General features: G+C 37.7%; 1 protein-coding gene across 1 annotated transcript in view; it reads left to right on the top strand.

The window, feature by feature from the left end:
* The window catches only part of ripk2 (receptor interacting serine/threonine kinase 2), a 29,082-nt gene extending 13,341 nt beyond the window's left edge, over positions 1-15,741 (top strand). The window contains exons 5-11 of the mRNA XM_008108415.2: positions 829-878; positions 1,533-1,694; positions 3,585-3,670; positions 3,838-3,933; positions 8,070-8,160; positions 10,163-10,330; positions 12,281-15,741. Of these exons, the coding sequence (XP_008106622.1) occupies positions 829-878; positions 1,533-1,694; positions 3,585-3,670; positions 3,838-3,933; positions 8,070-8,160; positions 10,163-10,330; positions 12,281-12,618 (991 nt within the window). The 3' untranslated portion in view covers positions 12,619-15,741. The remainder of the gene's footprint in view (positions 1-828; positions 879-1,532; positions 1,695-3,584; positions 3,671-3,837; positions 3,934-8,069; positions 8,161-10,162; positions 10,331-12,280) is intronic.
* Positions 15,742-17,545: the final 1,804 nt, after the last annotated feature.

Genomic DNA, 17,545 nt, shown 5'->3' with positions numbered 1-17,545 from the left:
TAGTGGTATACAATACATATCTATATGTTTTCAAAATTCTCCACAGAGGCTGAATCTACAATATAGAATTAATGCAGTTTGACACCACTTTAACTACTATGAGTCAGTGCATTTGCAGTCTGTAGCCTTCTTGCCAAAGAGTACTCTGCCTCACAAAACTACAAAGCTTATGATTTCTTAGCATAGCACCATGGCAATTAAACTGATGTCATACTACATTAATTTTACAGTGTACAGTGTAGATCAGTCATGGGCAAACCTCAGCCGTCCAGGTGTTTTGGACTTCAACTCCCACAATTCCTAACAGCCTACCGGCTGGAGGACCAATGTTTGCCCATGTCTGGTGTAGATGCACCCTATTTCAATATCACACTGGATAAGATGATTCAGATGGCTACAGTGTTCCCTCACTTATCGCTGGGATTAGGTTCCAGGATCACCCGCAGTAAGTGAAAATCGTGTGTTGATAAATCGCCTCCTTCTCCTGTTGCCGCTTGGGCTCCTTTTCTCTCCCTTTAGCTTCTCCTTCCTCCCTTCCTTAGGCTGTAAATTGTAATTTTTTATGAATTATAATAGTCTTTTGGAGTTTATTGAAAAACCACGAAAAGTGAACCGCGAAGTAGTGAGGGAACACTGTATAGGATTGCTCTGTTGAGCCAACTGGTTTTTGAGCTGTCATTGAATATTAGGTATTATTCTCCTTTCTAAATAAATGAGATAGAATTCATTTAAAAATTGTAATTTATGGTGGTTATTTTTGTCTTGGCAAATAATATGGAACTAGTTTACTTAATATGTATGTTTTGTTTTGTTTTTTGCCTTGAACAGTTATGCCATTATCATGTGGGAAGTGATGTCAAGAAAACAGCCATTTGAAGGTCAAATTCTTTTCTTTATTTTCATTCATGATACAGCTTTTTTTTAAAAAAATGCCATTTAGTCTTTTTCAGGAAACCTGGGGGTAGGGGAAAGATCATGTTCTTTTTCAAGAAGAGCTTTGGTGGTGATATACAGGCAGTCTCCCAAGTTACAAACATCCAACTTAAAAAGGGCTCATAGCTAAGAACAGGTTGTCAGACAACAGCAAATGAGAGAATTCGTCCCCTAGAAAGGGAAATTTACTCCTGAAGGAGTTTTCATGGGGGAAAGTGTCTCCATTGAAGCTTTATCACCAATCTTTGTTTCCACAACAAGCCATTTTTTTCAAAATCCAGTGATCACAGGGACAGAAAGCGAAGTGAAGTGAAATCTTCTGAACAGGGGCACAGACAGCAAAATAAACACAGGAGTGTTAATCTTTTCCTATGCTATCCTATACACATACACATACATGTGTGTGTGTGTGTCTGTTGTAACTTACATACAAATTCATCTAAAGAGCAAACCTACAGATTCTATCTTGTTTGTAACTTGGGGACTGCCTGTAGTATAATCTAAAATATCAAGTACTTTCTTAGTATTCACTTGTATTTTCTGTACTGGATAAGAAATCTACTGGATTTCTAATAAGTTAATAATATCTACTTTGACAGATGTTATAAACCCCTTGCAGATTATGTATAGTGTGTCACAAGGAAGGCGTCCAGACACTAGTGAAGAGTATCTGCCATTTGACATTCCTCATCGAGGGCTGATGTTGTCGTTAATCGAATCTGGCTGGGCACAAAATCCAGATGAAAGGCCTTCTTTTTCAAGTGAGTTTTTCTTTTGCCATCACAAAGTAGACAGCTAAAGGATGCAATAGTTAAGTATGTATTACTACCTATATGGCTACAATTGTTTGCCTTTATTGCTAAAGCATACACATTGGGCAGCATCCAGTTATATGAGTTCTGCAGTGTAAACACTATTGTAAAATCCTTACTCTAGATCAGTGGTGGTAAACCTTTTAGGAAACAAGGGCCGAAACTGTAATCCAAATCCAGCTGTAAGATGAGTGACTGAGTGGAGAGGGGAAAAGCAGACAAGCGAGTGAGGGGTGTGTGTGCCCTAGGTTCACTGCCACTGCTCTAGGTTATGTATAGGGCATAAGGGGATTTAACGCAGTTATATCTTGTACAAGATTGAGACAGTTAAGTCATTGCCCTACTAACCTTTCAAATTTCTTAATTTAGTTCACTGCCCCCTATGCTTTTATTTCATTGTTCTATTTAATGCATATCTAATATTAAGTACTTTATTTTACTAATATTAGTTAATACTATTCGATTTCAAGTTTTCTTCTTCTACCCTCCCCATGAGGTGATCAACCTATTCACATTTTGAATCATAAGTAAAAATTGGTTTACTGTCACCTATGAAATGTGGAAATTCTCTAGACTACACTTCTGCTTCCTCCATTTTTGCAATAAAGTTTTAAAACTTAAACTTGTACTTACCAAAATTGTAGTATTTTCTGTGAGTTATCTTTGGTTTTTCTTCAACAACTTGTTTTCCAAGTTTTTGCAACATGATGTTGACATTAATGGGAAAACTTGGGGGAAATACCTCCCCACTACCTTTGCAAAGCAATTTGCTCATGCTAGCTATGGCTCAATTGTTTGTTTTGTTGCTGTTATTGTTTTTACATAGATTTTGATCTTACCAGTGTCACCATTTTTGTTTATGAAATGAAAAGATAATACAACAGTGAGGGTGCAATTTAGTCTACACTTACAATACTTTTCTTTGGTTTCAAGGGGACATACTTCTGAATGACTTCTAGTCTTTAGATATTTTTCCTAGAGATATCATGACATACGTCAGAATATTTTTATCTATATAACTTATTCCCTGCCAGGATCTAGTGGTTCTGAGATGGAGATCTAGCATGTTGGGAATTCAGTGCTAAAGGTGCAACCATGGATTTGGAACATGAGTCTCAAAACCATTTTCCGGTATGAGGAAGTGCTATATAGCTTTTTGTAAAGGACAGGCAGCCAACTCCAATCTGAGGCTATTGGATATTGTAGCAGAGCTCCCATTAACTCCAATTGAAGGGGAAAAAATCAAAAATAGTTTGGGAAGGCTTCTGTAATTTGCACTTTGAGTAGTATTCATGTCCTTCTGGAGGGCTTCCCATAGGCAACTGGTTGGCTACTATGTAAACAGAACATTAGGCTAGATTAGAGGTGGGCAAATATATGGGAACCAGTGACCAATCTCCATATATACAGGCCGCCACCAGTCCCACAAGCACACTCAATTTTCCTCTGGGCCCTCACAAAATGATGACAGGAAATACAGATGCATCTCTTTCTTTCTTAAATCTCGTGTTCTGTTTAATTGTTGGTTGTTGTTGCTAGTTTGCTGGTTGAACAGTATTCAGTCATCTTAGTTTGTAAATCCCCAGTGTTTGTATTGCAGTTTGTTCATTTATAGCTTTGTTCACACTGCCATGGGATCCCATGTGGGTGAAAGACAACTCATAAATTTAAATAAATAAGTGTAGTGTTTACCAGGGATTATCTGATTTAGAGGTGCTTGCCATGCTCTTTACTGTGCATGTGCTTAAGTCCTTTTCATAAATGTAGTTACATAAATCAGCAATTTTACTGTTGGAGATCTCATGCTATAGAATTGTATGTACTATTTTATTTGTTTAGAATGCTTAATAGAGCTTGAACCTGTCGTGAGAACCTTTGATGAGATACCTACGCTTCAAGCTGTGATACAGTTAAAGAAAGCCAAAGTAAGTATTCATTATAACCTAATTTAAAATACACAGATGGGAATTATCTGCCCGTAAAATGAAACATGCTCACAAAGTAACTGAAGCTAGAAATAGTGTAGCAGGGATGTCCCCCTATTACCATAGTTCCATGCTGATTGATACAATCTTGCAAATATCTCTTTCAGTCTGAATACGAATGGCGGTGCCTTCACTTCCCGAGCAGCACATCTAACAATCAATCGGTATCTCTAAATATACCATTGGATTCTAGTCTACAAGAGGTAATAAATTCTGTTTCTGTTCTTGTTGTTACTGTGATCACCAACAATATCATCATTTGCTTTTCCTTAGATTTTATAATACCTCCTTGAAAACTCTAAATTACTTCAAATGGATACTTAAGTGTCCACCTTTCCATTATTTTGAAATATTAAAGGTCAAATATTATCAAAGTCACATAAAAGAGAATAGCTATCCTTCAGTTATCCTATTACATTGAACTCCTATAATTCAGGTTGACCTGATGTTTTATGCACTGAAAGTTTCAGAATCAGTTCCATCTCCAGGTAACATGAAAGAACCCACCTGGAAAGCCTCTGCCAATCAATGGGAGAGCACTAAACTAGATGGACACATTGTCTTGTTTCATACAGTTTATAATTATGGGTGCAGAGAGAATGCAGATCTGTCCTGGAATGTCCCTGGAGGGCATTAGGACTACAAGGGAAATGAGAAAATTGCTAAAAATCGTTTTTTGTGCAAAAACATCTTGCCTTCTGGAGAGAGTAGCTATCTTTAGGATCTTTAAGTCTTGCTTGGGAATTATGGTATACCTTCTGCCTGTGATGTAAGGAAGTCATGTAAGGAAGTTAGATTTGGGGGGGGGGGGGCAATAAATCATATACAAGTACTTGTGACACTGTGAGTCATTTGGGTGGAGTAGAAAGATGTGATTTCATACATGCTGTCCAGGTGAAGGTTAGATACCCAAAGGTTGAGAGTACATTGATTTTTGTCCCTGTGGAATAATTAGTACTTGCCACACATAGGTCTAAAATGAAGTGTAAACAAGTTACACCAACAATATTGATATATATATATATATATATATATATATATATATATATATAAAAGAGTGATGGCATCACGGCGATGGACAAAACAACAAATCTACAGCCCCCCCAAACTCGAAAATTGGCAACGCAATCCATCATCCCCGCCTCCAGTAAGATACAACAAATTTACACATAAAACACTATCACAACACCAAAAAATGCCAAAACTAAGTACGCATGCGCAAAAACACCATGCTTCAAACCTTTATGGCGCTCGCGCGGCTCCAGTAAGATTTATATGACAAACACAATCACAGGGCCACAAACGGCCAAAAACTGCAACAGGCGATGTGCGCCTGCGCGCACCCCCCCATCCCTTCCCGCGCGCGCACACACACACCTCGCCTCAGAGCTGAAGGAAGGAAGGCAGGAAGGCCGATTCCTTGCTGGGCGCGGGATGGAGGAGGCCGCGCTGGGAGGCGTGCGGGCCTCACGTCGCTCTCTGCCCTCTCCCCCTCAATGTCCTCCCCCCTCAGGGCCCATGGAGGGCCCCGGTTGCCGTTCAGGCCCCCTCCTCCCGCCCCTCTCCCCTCCCCCCAATGCGAGGAAGGCCCCGCGGAGCCCCCCCCCCCGCCTCACCCTCTCTCCTCCTCCCTTCTCGGTTCTTCTCGGAGGTCTTCAAGCTCTTCAAGGTGAGGGGGGAAGAGGAGGGAACGGCCCTCGAGCAGGCCTGGACCTCCCCTCGAGTTGTTTGGGGCGCCAACCCCCGCCCTTCCCGGCCTCAGGGCCCTTCCTTTTCCCCCTCACCCGGTTAAACGGCTGATGGGGAAAAGGAAAGAGCCTCAGGCCAGGAAGGGTGGAAGTTGGCGCCCAAAACAAGTCAAGGGAAGGCCCAAGTTGGCCCAGGCTGAGCTTCCCCCTTTTCTGTTGTTGTTATTGTTGTTGTTGTTCTCACCCACAAATTACAACCCCTCCAATGCCTCAGAAGCCCCCCTTTTTCCCCTCTCAAACCCTATCGCCCTCACCTTTCCCTTCCCTGTAATAATTATTAATATAATAACTGATCATCAGTTAAGAATGTAATAATCACCAATAATAATACTAATTTATTATTAGTATAATACTGATAATCATTCGAGAACATAATAATTCATAATAATAGTCAGTTCTTATTATTATAACACTGACAATCATTCAACAATGTATTAACAAATCGTAATAATAGAAAATTATTATTACTATTATAGTAATAATCATTCACAAATTAATAATTATTATTATAACATTGATAATCATTCAACAATATAATAACAACTAATAATAAGTAGTTATTATTTTTATCACAATGATAATCATTCAAGACTATAATAATTATTATTGTTATAACAGAAGGCGCCTCATATAATCCACTTCTAAACAAATAATATCACATTATAAATATACACTAGAATCTCACTTATCCAACATAAACAAGCCGGCAGAACGTTGCATAAATAAATATGTTGGATAATAAGAAGGGATTCAGGAAAACCAATTACACATCGAATTAGGTCATCATTATACAAATTAAACACCAAAACATCATGTTATACAACAAATTTGACACAAAAAGTAGTTCCATGCGCAGTAATGCTATGTAGTAATTACTGTATTTGCAAATTTATCACCAAAATATCACAATACATTAAAAACACTCACTCCAAAAACATTGACTATTAAAAGGCAGACTCCATTGCATAATCCAGAACATTGCATAAACGAATGTTGGGTGAGATTCTACTGTAATATGAAATAATTACTGTGGTACAATAATACACAACAATATCATCTCAGGACAGTAAATAAAGATCAACACTCTAAAAACACAGCTATTCCATCCAGGAAACAATCAGGGCCATCTAACACCTCCCACCAAAGGATTCCCCCCTTCACACAGGAAACCACCCACACTTTGAACCTACAAGGCCATTCCGTACTCATCACTCTCTCATCTCAGCACAGTTAATAAACAACAACAGTCTGAAAACACACAAATTCCATCCAGGAAACAATCAGGACCACCTAGCACCTCCCAACAAAGCATTCCCCCCCTCTAACACACGGAACCACCCAAGCTTTGAAACTACAAGGCCATTCCGTACTCTGGGGCCAATTTGCAATATATTAATATATATAATAATACAATACATATATAATACAATACATTGTATATACATATAATACTGCTAATAATATTATAATACACTACAATATAATACTAATAACAAAACAAAACAATATATATATATATATATATATATATTACTACTAATATTGTGAAATAGTCGTATATGTTATAGCGTAATATCCTATCATATGTCTTTAATGTAATAAATGAATAAATAATACTGTATAATTTTTGTTGACGGTCACAACAAAAATAAAACCCAATGTAGATTGACCAACATCACTAAAAAAAAGCCACAGCAACGCGTGGCCGGGCACAGCTAGTATATATATATAGAGAGAGAGAGAGAGAGAGAGGGTCACAGTTTAAATCAGAGCATGCCAATTTAGAGGTTAACCCTACTCTCTTAAATTTCATTTACTGCAAGGTATTCTAATATTGCAATACGGATTTTGATCTAGAGTAGACCCATTATATCAACTGATCAACTTTTAAGTAAATAAAACACTTCATTCAGTGGGTCAACTCTAGTTGGGAGAAAGCAGTTAGTTTCATACAGAAATATTTTAAGTACTGTGTTCCACAGACTAATGTAAATTACCTGCATTGTCATTTCCAGTGTACTTACTTGACAATATGTAAGTACACTGAAAACTGTGACTTAAGATATGGGCAGATGTGTTAAGGAATAGTGTTTTGAGTACCAAGAGTACCTGACTGAGTGTCAGTTTTTTTAAAAAGGAAGAATATTTGTAGAAGGAAATTACTATATGAAAGGCACTTTGTTCTAGTTTTGATCAAAACATATACTGTATATCTTCTTACTATATTCCCAGTGGTACCTTAAAAGACATTTGTAGAGAACAGATAAAAGAAATTAGCATGAGTAGGAATATAGAAAGGTATAAATGAGACCCATCTAGCTTACACTAATGAGCAGTACTGCATTGGAACTTTAGGCAGAAGCCCTCTCTAGTTCTGAATTTTGACTGTTGCTTCCAAAAGTACAATTTAAAATGGAGATTTTTTGCTTAACAAGGGGCTCATACCCCATTCTCCTCTGTATCCATGCCCCATTGAGAGTTCTCGTAACTTGTTTCTATGCTCAGAGGTAAAGTTTTGTGGGGAAGGGGCCAAGCGATGAAAATGTCATTAATTCCATCTGTGTTCCCTATGTGACTGTATTTTGTCCCAGGAAGCCTGTGACTTGAGATCCCAGAGCAACAGATTTCATCAACCAAGTGTTCTCTCGGATACATCCAAACAGTGCAATGTCCTCTCAGATGGTATGCATTTCAGAACTAGTACAGATTTGAGTAATAACTGGTATGAATAAACATAGACCAGGTTGATCGCAAGTATATATGTGGGTGGGCTTTCCAGGTGTTGTTGGGTTCCAACTCCTATCATCCTAAACAGCATAGCCAATGGCGAGGACTGGAATTGCACTCCATGAACATGTGGAGGGTCACTTGTTCCTCATCCATGAAACTATGGCCCCTTCTACAGAGCTGTATAAAATTGGATTATATGGCAGTGTGGACTCAGATAACCCAAGTCAAAAAAGATATTGTGGATTATTTGCCTTGATGTTCTGGGTTATGTGGCTGTTTGGAAAGGCCATACGTAGGTGGTACTTTCCTTTTAAATAAATGTTAATAGGGTTTGAACCAACATGAATAAGAAGAATATATTGGGTTGGCTGTTCAAACTATGAAAGCAGACATTCAACAATACTTGGTGCAGATGATTCACTCAGTGATTAATAGGTTTGTGTATCTGCCTACAGTGGGCCAAGTATAGCAGATCAGAATATTATGTCATTATTCTGCAGAGATGTATGCAAGCACAAACCAAAGGGACTCAGACTGGTTGAACGAGGAGTAGGAGTTATAAGCGGAAAGCTTTAGGGCTTGTGATAATACAGCAGGTTTATCCTGTCTTTCCACCTCTGAACAAATAAGTTTGGAATTTGTTCTATATGTTAATGTTACTTAACTCTTTTTCTATTCTACTCAGTGAAGTAGAGAGAAAATCAGGGGTTATATTCGCCACAGAGCCTGGGCTAATATTTGTACACGTACTAGTGAAATAGCACAGAAAACCAGGCATAGCAACCTCTTCTCCCCTGAAACACTTCTTAGTGTTGCAGAGCTTGTAAAGCAATTCACTGTCATAATTCATTGCAACATTAAAAAGTAATGTGTATTATTTCCTGGCTTTTTGGTATTTTTCAGTGCTTTAAAGGGGTTTTTAAAAATGGCAGGACAAAGATATAAAGTTTAAATTCTTGTCAAATTACTTCTAAAAATATCTAGACTGTCCTTGAGTAATAGTATTTAAAAGGAGCAAGAAATGGTTATTTTTTTGCAACACTAAAGCTCTAAAATGTTACTTTGTTTAAATGAGCCTCACTTTTGTAGTTCTGTGAATTGGGGTTTTTTTTTTTTAAAGAAAGAAAAAAAGGTCTTTTCATGTGATTTTCTACCCCAGCTGTGTATAGGCATGGCAGTTTGCCTTCTTACGATCCCAACATTTTCAAATGCCATCTCTACTACTCACCAGGGAAACATGGGAAGGGAGGGGAAGGTTGCCTTCTACCCCTCCATACATTTTCCATTCCTGTCATGGCTGGATATTTTGAAGCACTGAGAATCCTTTACATTTTCACCCTTTTCTCAAGGATGAACATACTTTGAATAAGAAATTAATTTCCAGCCATTTGATATCTTTGGCCTATAAAACACCTAAACAGGACCAATCTCTGTGTGCTATGATGGGAGGGGTTGGACTGGATGGCCCTTATGGTCTCTTCTAACTTTATCATTTCATGTTACAACCTTCACAGAAGCACTAATAATTATTTTGAACAGGAGGCTTTTCCCATTATTTTCCTATTCAGATATTGCATAGCATCTGAACTTGGTTTTTCCTATCATCTCATGCTGCAACAATGAGAAACATGCAGTCCTCCAAAAGGTGTTGGATTGCAACTCCCAGCAGCTCCCAGACAGCAAGCCCATAGTGAAGAAACCTGACAGTTACAGTTCAGCGGCATCTGGAGCACTACCTAGGTGGATCTAGAAACAACATTTTAATCAAATCTACAAATAATCAAATTTGCAAAACTGAAACTCACAAATGTCGAAAGCTGACTGTACAACCAAAATAGTTCTTTGGATCCATGGAGATATATGCAAAATGACGAATTGATTTGGAGTTGGTTCTGTGCTTGTTTTTCGCTGAGTGTAAAATCAAATTAAAAACACATTTTCTTCTTCATCAAAGGCAGTAACGATGCTTCAGGCGAACCACACACGCTTCTGAGCCTCTTCCCACTGTGCCAGAACGCTCCTCCCAACATATCCTTACAGAGCTCTTCTTCTTCCAATACAAGCAGCTCAGATTCATCCAATTCCATGCCACACCTGCAGCAGTCACAAGGAAACAATTCAGGTACGCAGGTGGGATCATTTCATCGTGATCAGTTTGGGTGTTTATTGACAGGGTATTGTAATACGGCATACTGTCCTATGTTTCCAATTGAATTCAGAAATTTATAAGTAATGGGGAAACATATACAAATTTGTGTGCCTTTGCCTATTTTGCATTTTTCAAAATGGATGGATTTGTGTAATAATTTATGGCAAACTGTAATTTTTCGTTAGCAAGGTATCTCTATATACCATACAATACCTTGTACCATACACTGGAAAAAAAGATGGTTTGAACAGGAACTTCTAGACCAGTGGTTCTCAACCTGGGGTCCCCAAATATTTTTGGCCTTCAACTCCCAGAAATCATAACAGCTGGTAAACTGGCTGGGATTTCTGGGAGTTGTAGGCCAAAAACATCTGGGGACCCCAGGTTGAGAGTCACTGGTCTAGACAGACCAAAAGGTTACGGATGTCTTCACTTTATTTCTTATTTAGTCGCTCTCCACCAGAGTGCTCCGAGCAACTTACAATTTAAAATATCATTCCACAATATAAAAACATTCAACATAAAAACAGGATTTATTTTCAATTTCGCAGGATTCATACTTTCTGTTTGTTTTTTTGTTTTGCTTTTCTGACATCCATGCAACAATCTTCCTGTCTTGGTGTTTTTGTATTAAATTTCCAGTACTAACCACAATTATTTATCACCACTGTTGGGCGGAGCATTTTATCCCAGAAGTTTTAGATACAGACTAGACTAAATGTCACACATTTGCACCTACGGTCTTAATTGCCATTGTATTTTAATGTTCCCTATTGATAATGTTTAGAACAGATACATGAGGTTTATCATTACATTTCTGCTTACCAAATATAGTATTTCCTTCCTCCTTTCCTTTTCACATTCTGGTATGAAAGTCAATATTGCTTTGTATCACTTTAGCACTGCGGCTATACAAAAAACTAAAACAAACACAAAAGAAATAGAAATATTGTGTGATATGAGCTGCAGAATCGATAAACGTAGATTCACTTCTCCATGGTTTAATGTTCACTTAGGGCCTTTGGTACAAGTTATACCATCTTCTTGGTATCTCTGTCTTTTGTTCCATTGGAAATTTTAGGATCACTGTTTTCTGCAGTTTCACGTATCCATGCAAAGTCTAGCAGAGTATCTCTTGTGGATACTGGGGATGTAATTTATATAAGTGATGTCTAGATGTGGAAATAGAAACAACAATTGCAAGGGATTGAAATCCCAGAAGAAAATGCCCAAATACTTCCTGAAAGCATTGAACATCCAAGAGAAGGCCCAGTTCTCAGTGAACATAATGGGAGCACAATGAGTCAATGTAGGGAGGACAAGATTAAAAGGACAATTTGTGAGCCTTTTAAGATGATAGTTTTGGTGGTGATGCTCACTCCCATTGGCATGGTGAAAAACATCTCCCTGCTCATACCACAAACCATCAATTCAACTTGTTATATCCAAAAAAAAAGACACTACAAAATGTGAAAGCTTTTAAATTAGAAAACAAAGGAGGTGAGAGAGGAGAAATACCCAGCCAACAAAGTGATATGTAAGATTTGTGGTGCATGTCTTGGAGAATCTGCCACCTATGAACTATTAGGATGGAAATGGTATTAATCTAAGCATAAAAAGGCAGTCATAGATGTTGATTGTAATTTCTCTTGCATTACATATACATGCATTTTAGGATTCATTTTATAGCACCCTTTATGTTGATGTTACTGCAAATAAGCATCATAAATTAAACTATTGCTAAAAAATAAGCCCAGTGAGAATATAGTATAGAAGTATGGATATGGTTACTCTAATCTATAAAGCAGATAGATTGATCTGGTGAAAACAATTATAGTAGTTTAAAATTCAGAAATATAGGACAGTTTTCTTTTTCTCTTTATATATACTTTCAAAATTGTGTTTTTTAATTATGTTTCTTAGATTTCACACTAAGGATGGTGCAAATGAAGGACTTTGCCATCGCTCACCAGTGGATCCAAAATAAACGGGAGGAAATAGTCAACCAGATGACTGAAGCGTGCCTCAACCAGTCTTTGGATGCCCTCCTTGCAAGGGATTTAATCATGAGAGAAGATTACGAACTTATCAGCACCAAGCCTACAAGGACCTCAAAAGTCAGACAGCTGCTTGATACTACTGACAGCCAAGGAGAAGAGGTTGCCAGAATCATAGTGCAGAAACTGAAAGACAATAGACAGCTGGGACTCCAACCTTATCCAAATATACCTGCCTCGTATAGGCCTACATCTTTGAATTGATAATACTTGCATTTTTTCCCCTTAAAAGTGGGGTTCCTGATTCTGAAATATCACTATGTTACTGCTGCAGCATTCTCGACTAAAGTGTTCAGGGGAAATGGGGCCTGGTAAGTGAAAGTATTATTTGACTTTGTAATTATTTTTTAAACACACACACACATAAACATTTTTCGGCCACACACTTGAAGTTTCATTACCTTATGCAGATGTATTTTGTTAATATTGTGAATTCAGGAAAAATACAAAACTTAATGGAAACTCTGCATAGCTTTACTGTGATTGTGCACATTTTCTCAACAGTTAAAATTATCTTTTAGAAGAACAACGGTATTGGTTTAGTGCCATTCCTGAAACAGTTAGTCAGTGGTGTCTCTAGGGTTGTGTCACCCAGTGAAATAACTCATGGTGTCAACCCCATGGGCTTCCTCCGTACCAGACTATATCACAGTATTGTAGCTAAAACGTCACCCAGTGGAATCCACACTATTTGCACAGTGACACCACTTCATTTTCTATTTTGGGCAACTTCCAGAATCCCCTAGCGAACTTGGCTCCTGTGGGATTCTGGGGACTCTGGTTCCAACATGTATTCCAACCTCTGGTTTCATATATTGGTGGGATTTTTAATAAACAGCATTTTCTGCCATGGGGGAACACTGCCTATCAGTTCTAGCAGAGCTTTGTGTTACAAATTAACACTATGTAGCAAAATTTGAAAAAAATTCTGTTCCTGGTATGAAAGTGTTATTTCCTGTTTAATTATGTGGTATTTATTTTGAAAGTTGTTGTTATACTCCAGAACCTTCGTTTTTGCAGCTGCCACAAACTATGTTGAATTGGTGGATACTCCATGATATATGCATTGAAAAACTACAGCAGAAAATGCTGCAGGCATTTCTTCCATGTTTTTATGATAGAACCAATTAGGAAATGACATTTATAATCCAGGAACAAAAACTGTGTTTCACAGTGTGTTTGGGTTTGATATACTGTCAGCACTCCATAGCCATGGATTCTGTATCCACAGATTCAGCTAAACATAGTTTGAAAATATTCTCCCCCCTCCCCCTCATTCCCAAACCTTGATTTTTCCATTTTATATTAGGGACACACCATTTGGCTCCACTGTTGTTTATAATGGGACTTGAGTGTCCAGGGATTTTGTACCTACATTGGAGGAGGTGGGGAGCTGGTACCAATCCCCAGCATATACCAAGAAACCACTTTATAGTGGAGAGGACTGACCAGATCTAATAAACTCACATTTTAGAATACATCTTATAATGATTTCTAGCTGGAAAGTAGAGTAGAAGATCAGAAAAGGTGGGCAAAGTGTGTTTCTAAGAGCTCTGCCTGTCATTAATAAACTCCATGGTTTTAAAACCACTACTAATTTTACTTTTTACAAAACAAGAAAAGGTTTGAAATTGTGCAAGTTGCTTGCATTTCTTTCTAGGGGGAAACCACAGTGCTGATCTTTCGAAAAAGGACAGTCAGACAAGCTATGATTCAGTAACTTCTTTAACATAGTTGCTCAAAGAAAAGGGTGTACTGTTACATTCAAGCTTGAGTGCAAATCCTAAATCGGAGGGCGGGGAGAGGATTCAAATTAGCAGGTGAGCATTTCAAAGTCAAAAATGCTAAGAGAAATCAAAATGGAAATCTGTTGATGTATAAATATTAATTCCATAAATAAATTTTGGCATCACATGAAAATATTAATAGAGCAGGGTTGCCTTGCATTCCTTTGCAGTATTGTGTTTATCATCAAAAGAAGAAAAAGTCATGTCACAAAGAGGACAGAAGGAGAAGTCTGAATTCTCTATCTGTCCATTACTCAAGCAACACACTCCTCTGTGTGGAAAGACAAAAACCTGACTACACATTTGCAATGTGTAGAAATAATGCAGGACTTAATTTCTGGATAACAGGAGAGACTACCGGGGTAATTCATTTTCTGAATAATGACTTTAGAGAGCCACTAAGCATCAGAGTAAATAATACTGGAATAAATTGACAAAACAGTCTCATGTGCAATAAAGAAAGTGCCTATGTTTCTGTGAAGGATAGATAGCTCTTAGTCAACCTGATCAAGTCTTATCAGTGGAGCAGAGGAAAAGAGATCTACATGATTTATTATGCTTTTTATGACCTACAGTAAACTGCTTTATCACTAAACAAATCAAAATCATTAGCTGACTTAGAGACAAAGTAGAGACAATGTGGTTTTTCATGACCTCCTAGAACCTGAAATGTCTCATATAGAAAATCTTCTGGAGCAGAAAAGTCAATATCAACTGATCTGAACCGAGTTAAGCCAATTATGGCTGCCTTCTTTCACCTAATGAGGACTGAACAGTGGTGCTTGCATGTCAGGAAGACTTGTTTGTTTTGTTTGTGTGTTTTGCTTTAATTTTGTTGAGCAAACCTAATTGTATCAATGGATTCTTGGAACTGTTGGCACACAGCATGGATTGTACACACAAAATACACTGTTGTTAAGATGTGGGATTACCAATTGTATTGCTTGTGAATCTACTATCAGCAGTTTCTGGGACTCTACTCAAAATTTATTCATTCAGAAAGAACAACATCACCACACAGAATCCTTTCTGAATTCGGAGGAAACTCCTGTTGTTGTTGTTGTTGTTGTTGTTGTTGTTGTTGTTGTTGTTGTTATTGCTCCCAGAATTTGTCAGATCACACATTCAGTGGCCAAATCAGTTGAGAAAATGGGAGCTGTAATCCCTAAAGGGAACTTCAAAGTGCTGAAGATAACTGTCAACTGAAATAGAATGATTAGGTTGGAAGAGATCACAAGGACCACCCAATCTGCCATGCAGAAACTCACAATCTAAACACTGAAGACAGATGGCCATCCAATCTGCTTAAAAACCTCAAGAAAAGGAGGGTCCCCCACACTCTGAGGCAGTGTATTCCCCTTACCATTAGGAAGTTCCTAATTTTTTAATGTTGAATCTCTTCTCCAGCAATTTGACTAACCAGGAAACATGTAGAATGTGTAGAAAAAAAGATTTTTATATGTATTTTGTGTTTGTGTTTATATGTATATAGGCTGATATACTGTTGGTTAACTCAATGAGAATAAATCCATTCATTCAATTGCTGAATTGTGAATCAACACATAGATAAGTCCCATAGATTAAATAAGTCTACTCCAGTGAGGATGAACAACAGAATCAAGTGCATGCTATCTATTGTGTGTAAAACTGTGTGTTTCTGTTAATGTTTTCTAAATTCAACTTTTGAAAAAGGCAGGATAATAAATGAGATGTGTAATAGGAAAAGAAGAAACACATTTAACATCCTCAGCCACTTTTTGGAGTTGATTTCATGATCAACTCCAAACTGTTATGAAGAAGAAAAATAATCTAAAGGGCCTTTAGAAAATAAGAATTTTATTTCATGAAAAATCAAAATGTTTCAGAAACTAGGACAGATTTTAGGATAGCACATTCTCCTGCTTTGTTCTGGAGCACATCACAACGGTCCCTTCATGCATTGTTGCCACTGAATTTACAACGAGAAAGCTGTAATTACAAGCATCTTCCATTGGAGAAAAGTATATGCAGTGACCCTTCCTAACTAATATTTGGAAAACCTTGAAAAAAACGCTGAATCAAAAGAATGAAAAAGTAAGTGTAGTGCCAGAATTTCCTAGGAGATAATTTTTTGAGAAACTTTATTAGATTTTGCTTTTTCTTTCTTCACCAAAAACAGAACACCAGTTTACAAACTTTCCCCACCATTTTTACAAGCTTTCCCCAGAACAACACTAAGTAGAGCAATGCATTAGCAACCGATATGGATTTGATAGAGGCAGTATTTCCTGCTAGCACATCCAGAGACCACATAAAACGTCAAAACTGTCCCAGTTTTATCTGTTAAATATTGCAAGGTAATGCCAAAAGAATCATGATGATGATGATGTGATGTTGTGGTGGTGGTGATTGTGGTGTACCTTCGAGACATTTTTGACTTCTAGCAACTCTAAGGTGGGGGGGGGCTGTCTTTCCCTTTCTCAGTCTCTGAAGAAGACAACAAATCTTGCCAAGAAAACCACATGATAGATTTGCCTTTGGCTTGCCTTATGTTGGAAATGACTTGAAGGCACACAGCAACATCACACTATAGGCATGAGTTGAAACTGCAAAACTGCTGGAAAATGTTTCCATATCCTGAAGAAATTCATTCCCAGTCTCTGCCAAAAATGAAGCATTTCAAGAGGCTCTTCGAACACAGCTATGGCTAGCACTCACCTGTAACTGGACATTACAGTAGGTCATTAATATGAATCTGCTCATTGAAGGGTTCTGATGAGCTTCCAAGGAACATCATAATTCTCTGAAACAGTTCACACCAGCACTTCTCTAAATACTGAAAAATCAGAATGTATAAATATTGTGAAATACTCACTGCACTATAGAGGAACAGTCTAGCCAGATGTGTCAAATGCAAAATTACAGACTGAGATTAATCTGGGAATAGTGTTTGAAAGCAGCATAAGCACTTGCATTCAAATTGTTTTCAATAATAAAACTGCTTTCCTTAAATATATATTACTTTTATTATGCTGAATTGTTTTCTGTAAATTGTTACATACAAATGGACTTACTCACAGTTGCCTGTGTTTGTACTATAAATATACATCCATGGAACCACTTGTGGTACAAATATAATAGAGTACAATCCATTCCTTGTATCTTTGAGGGATACATTCCCAGACTTTTTTGTAAACTCTATCAAAATGAAGGATTTCTGGCCTAAAAAATACCTTAGAATGGAACTGGAGGATCTAGAAAATTCCTGAAGAGGTCATATATTGTTAGACATAGATAAATGAAATCATAGGTACTGGACTCATGGATACAGGGCCATTGTATAGAGATGTCAGCTAAATTGCTGA

The sequence above is a fragment of the Anolis carolinensis genome, chromosome 4 (assembly GCF_035594765.1).
Source record: "Anolis carolinensis isolate JA03-04 chromosome 4, rAnoCar3.1.pri, whole genome shotgun sequence".
Taxonomy (NCBI): Eukaryota; Metazoa; Chordata; class Lepidosauria; order Squamata; family Dactyloidae; genus Anolis; species Anolis carolinensis.
The sequence above is the reverse complement of the archived record's forward strand: the minus strand, read 5'-3'. Positions and strand labels throughout refer to the sequence as shown.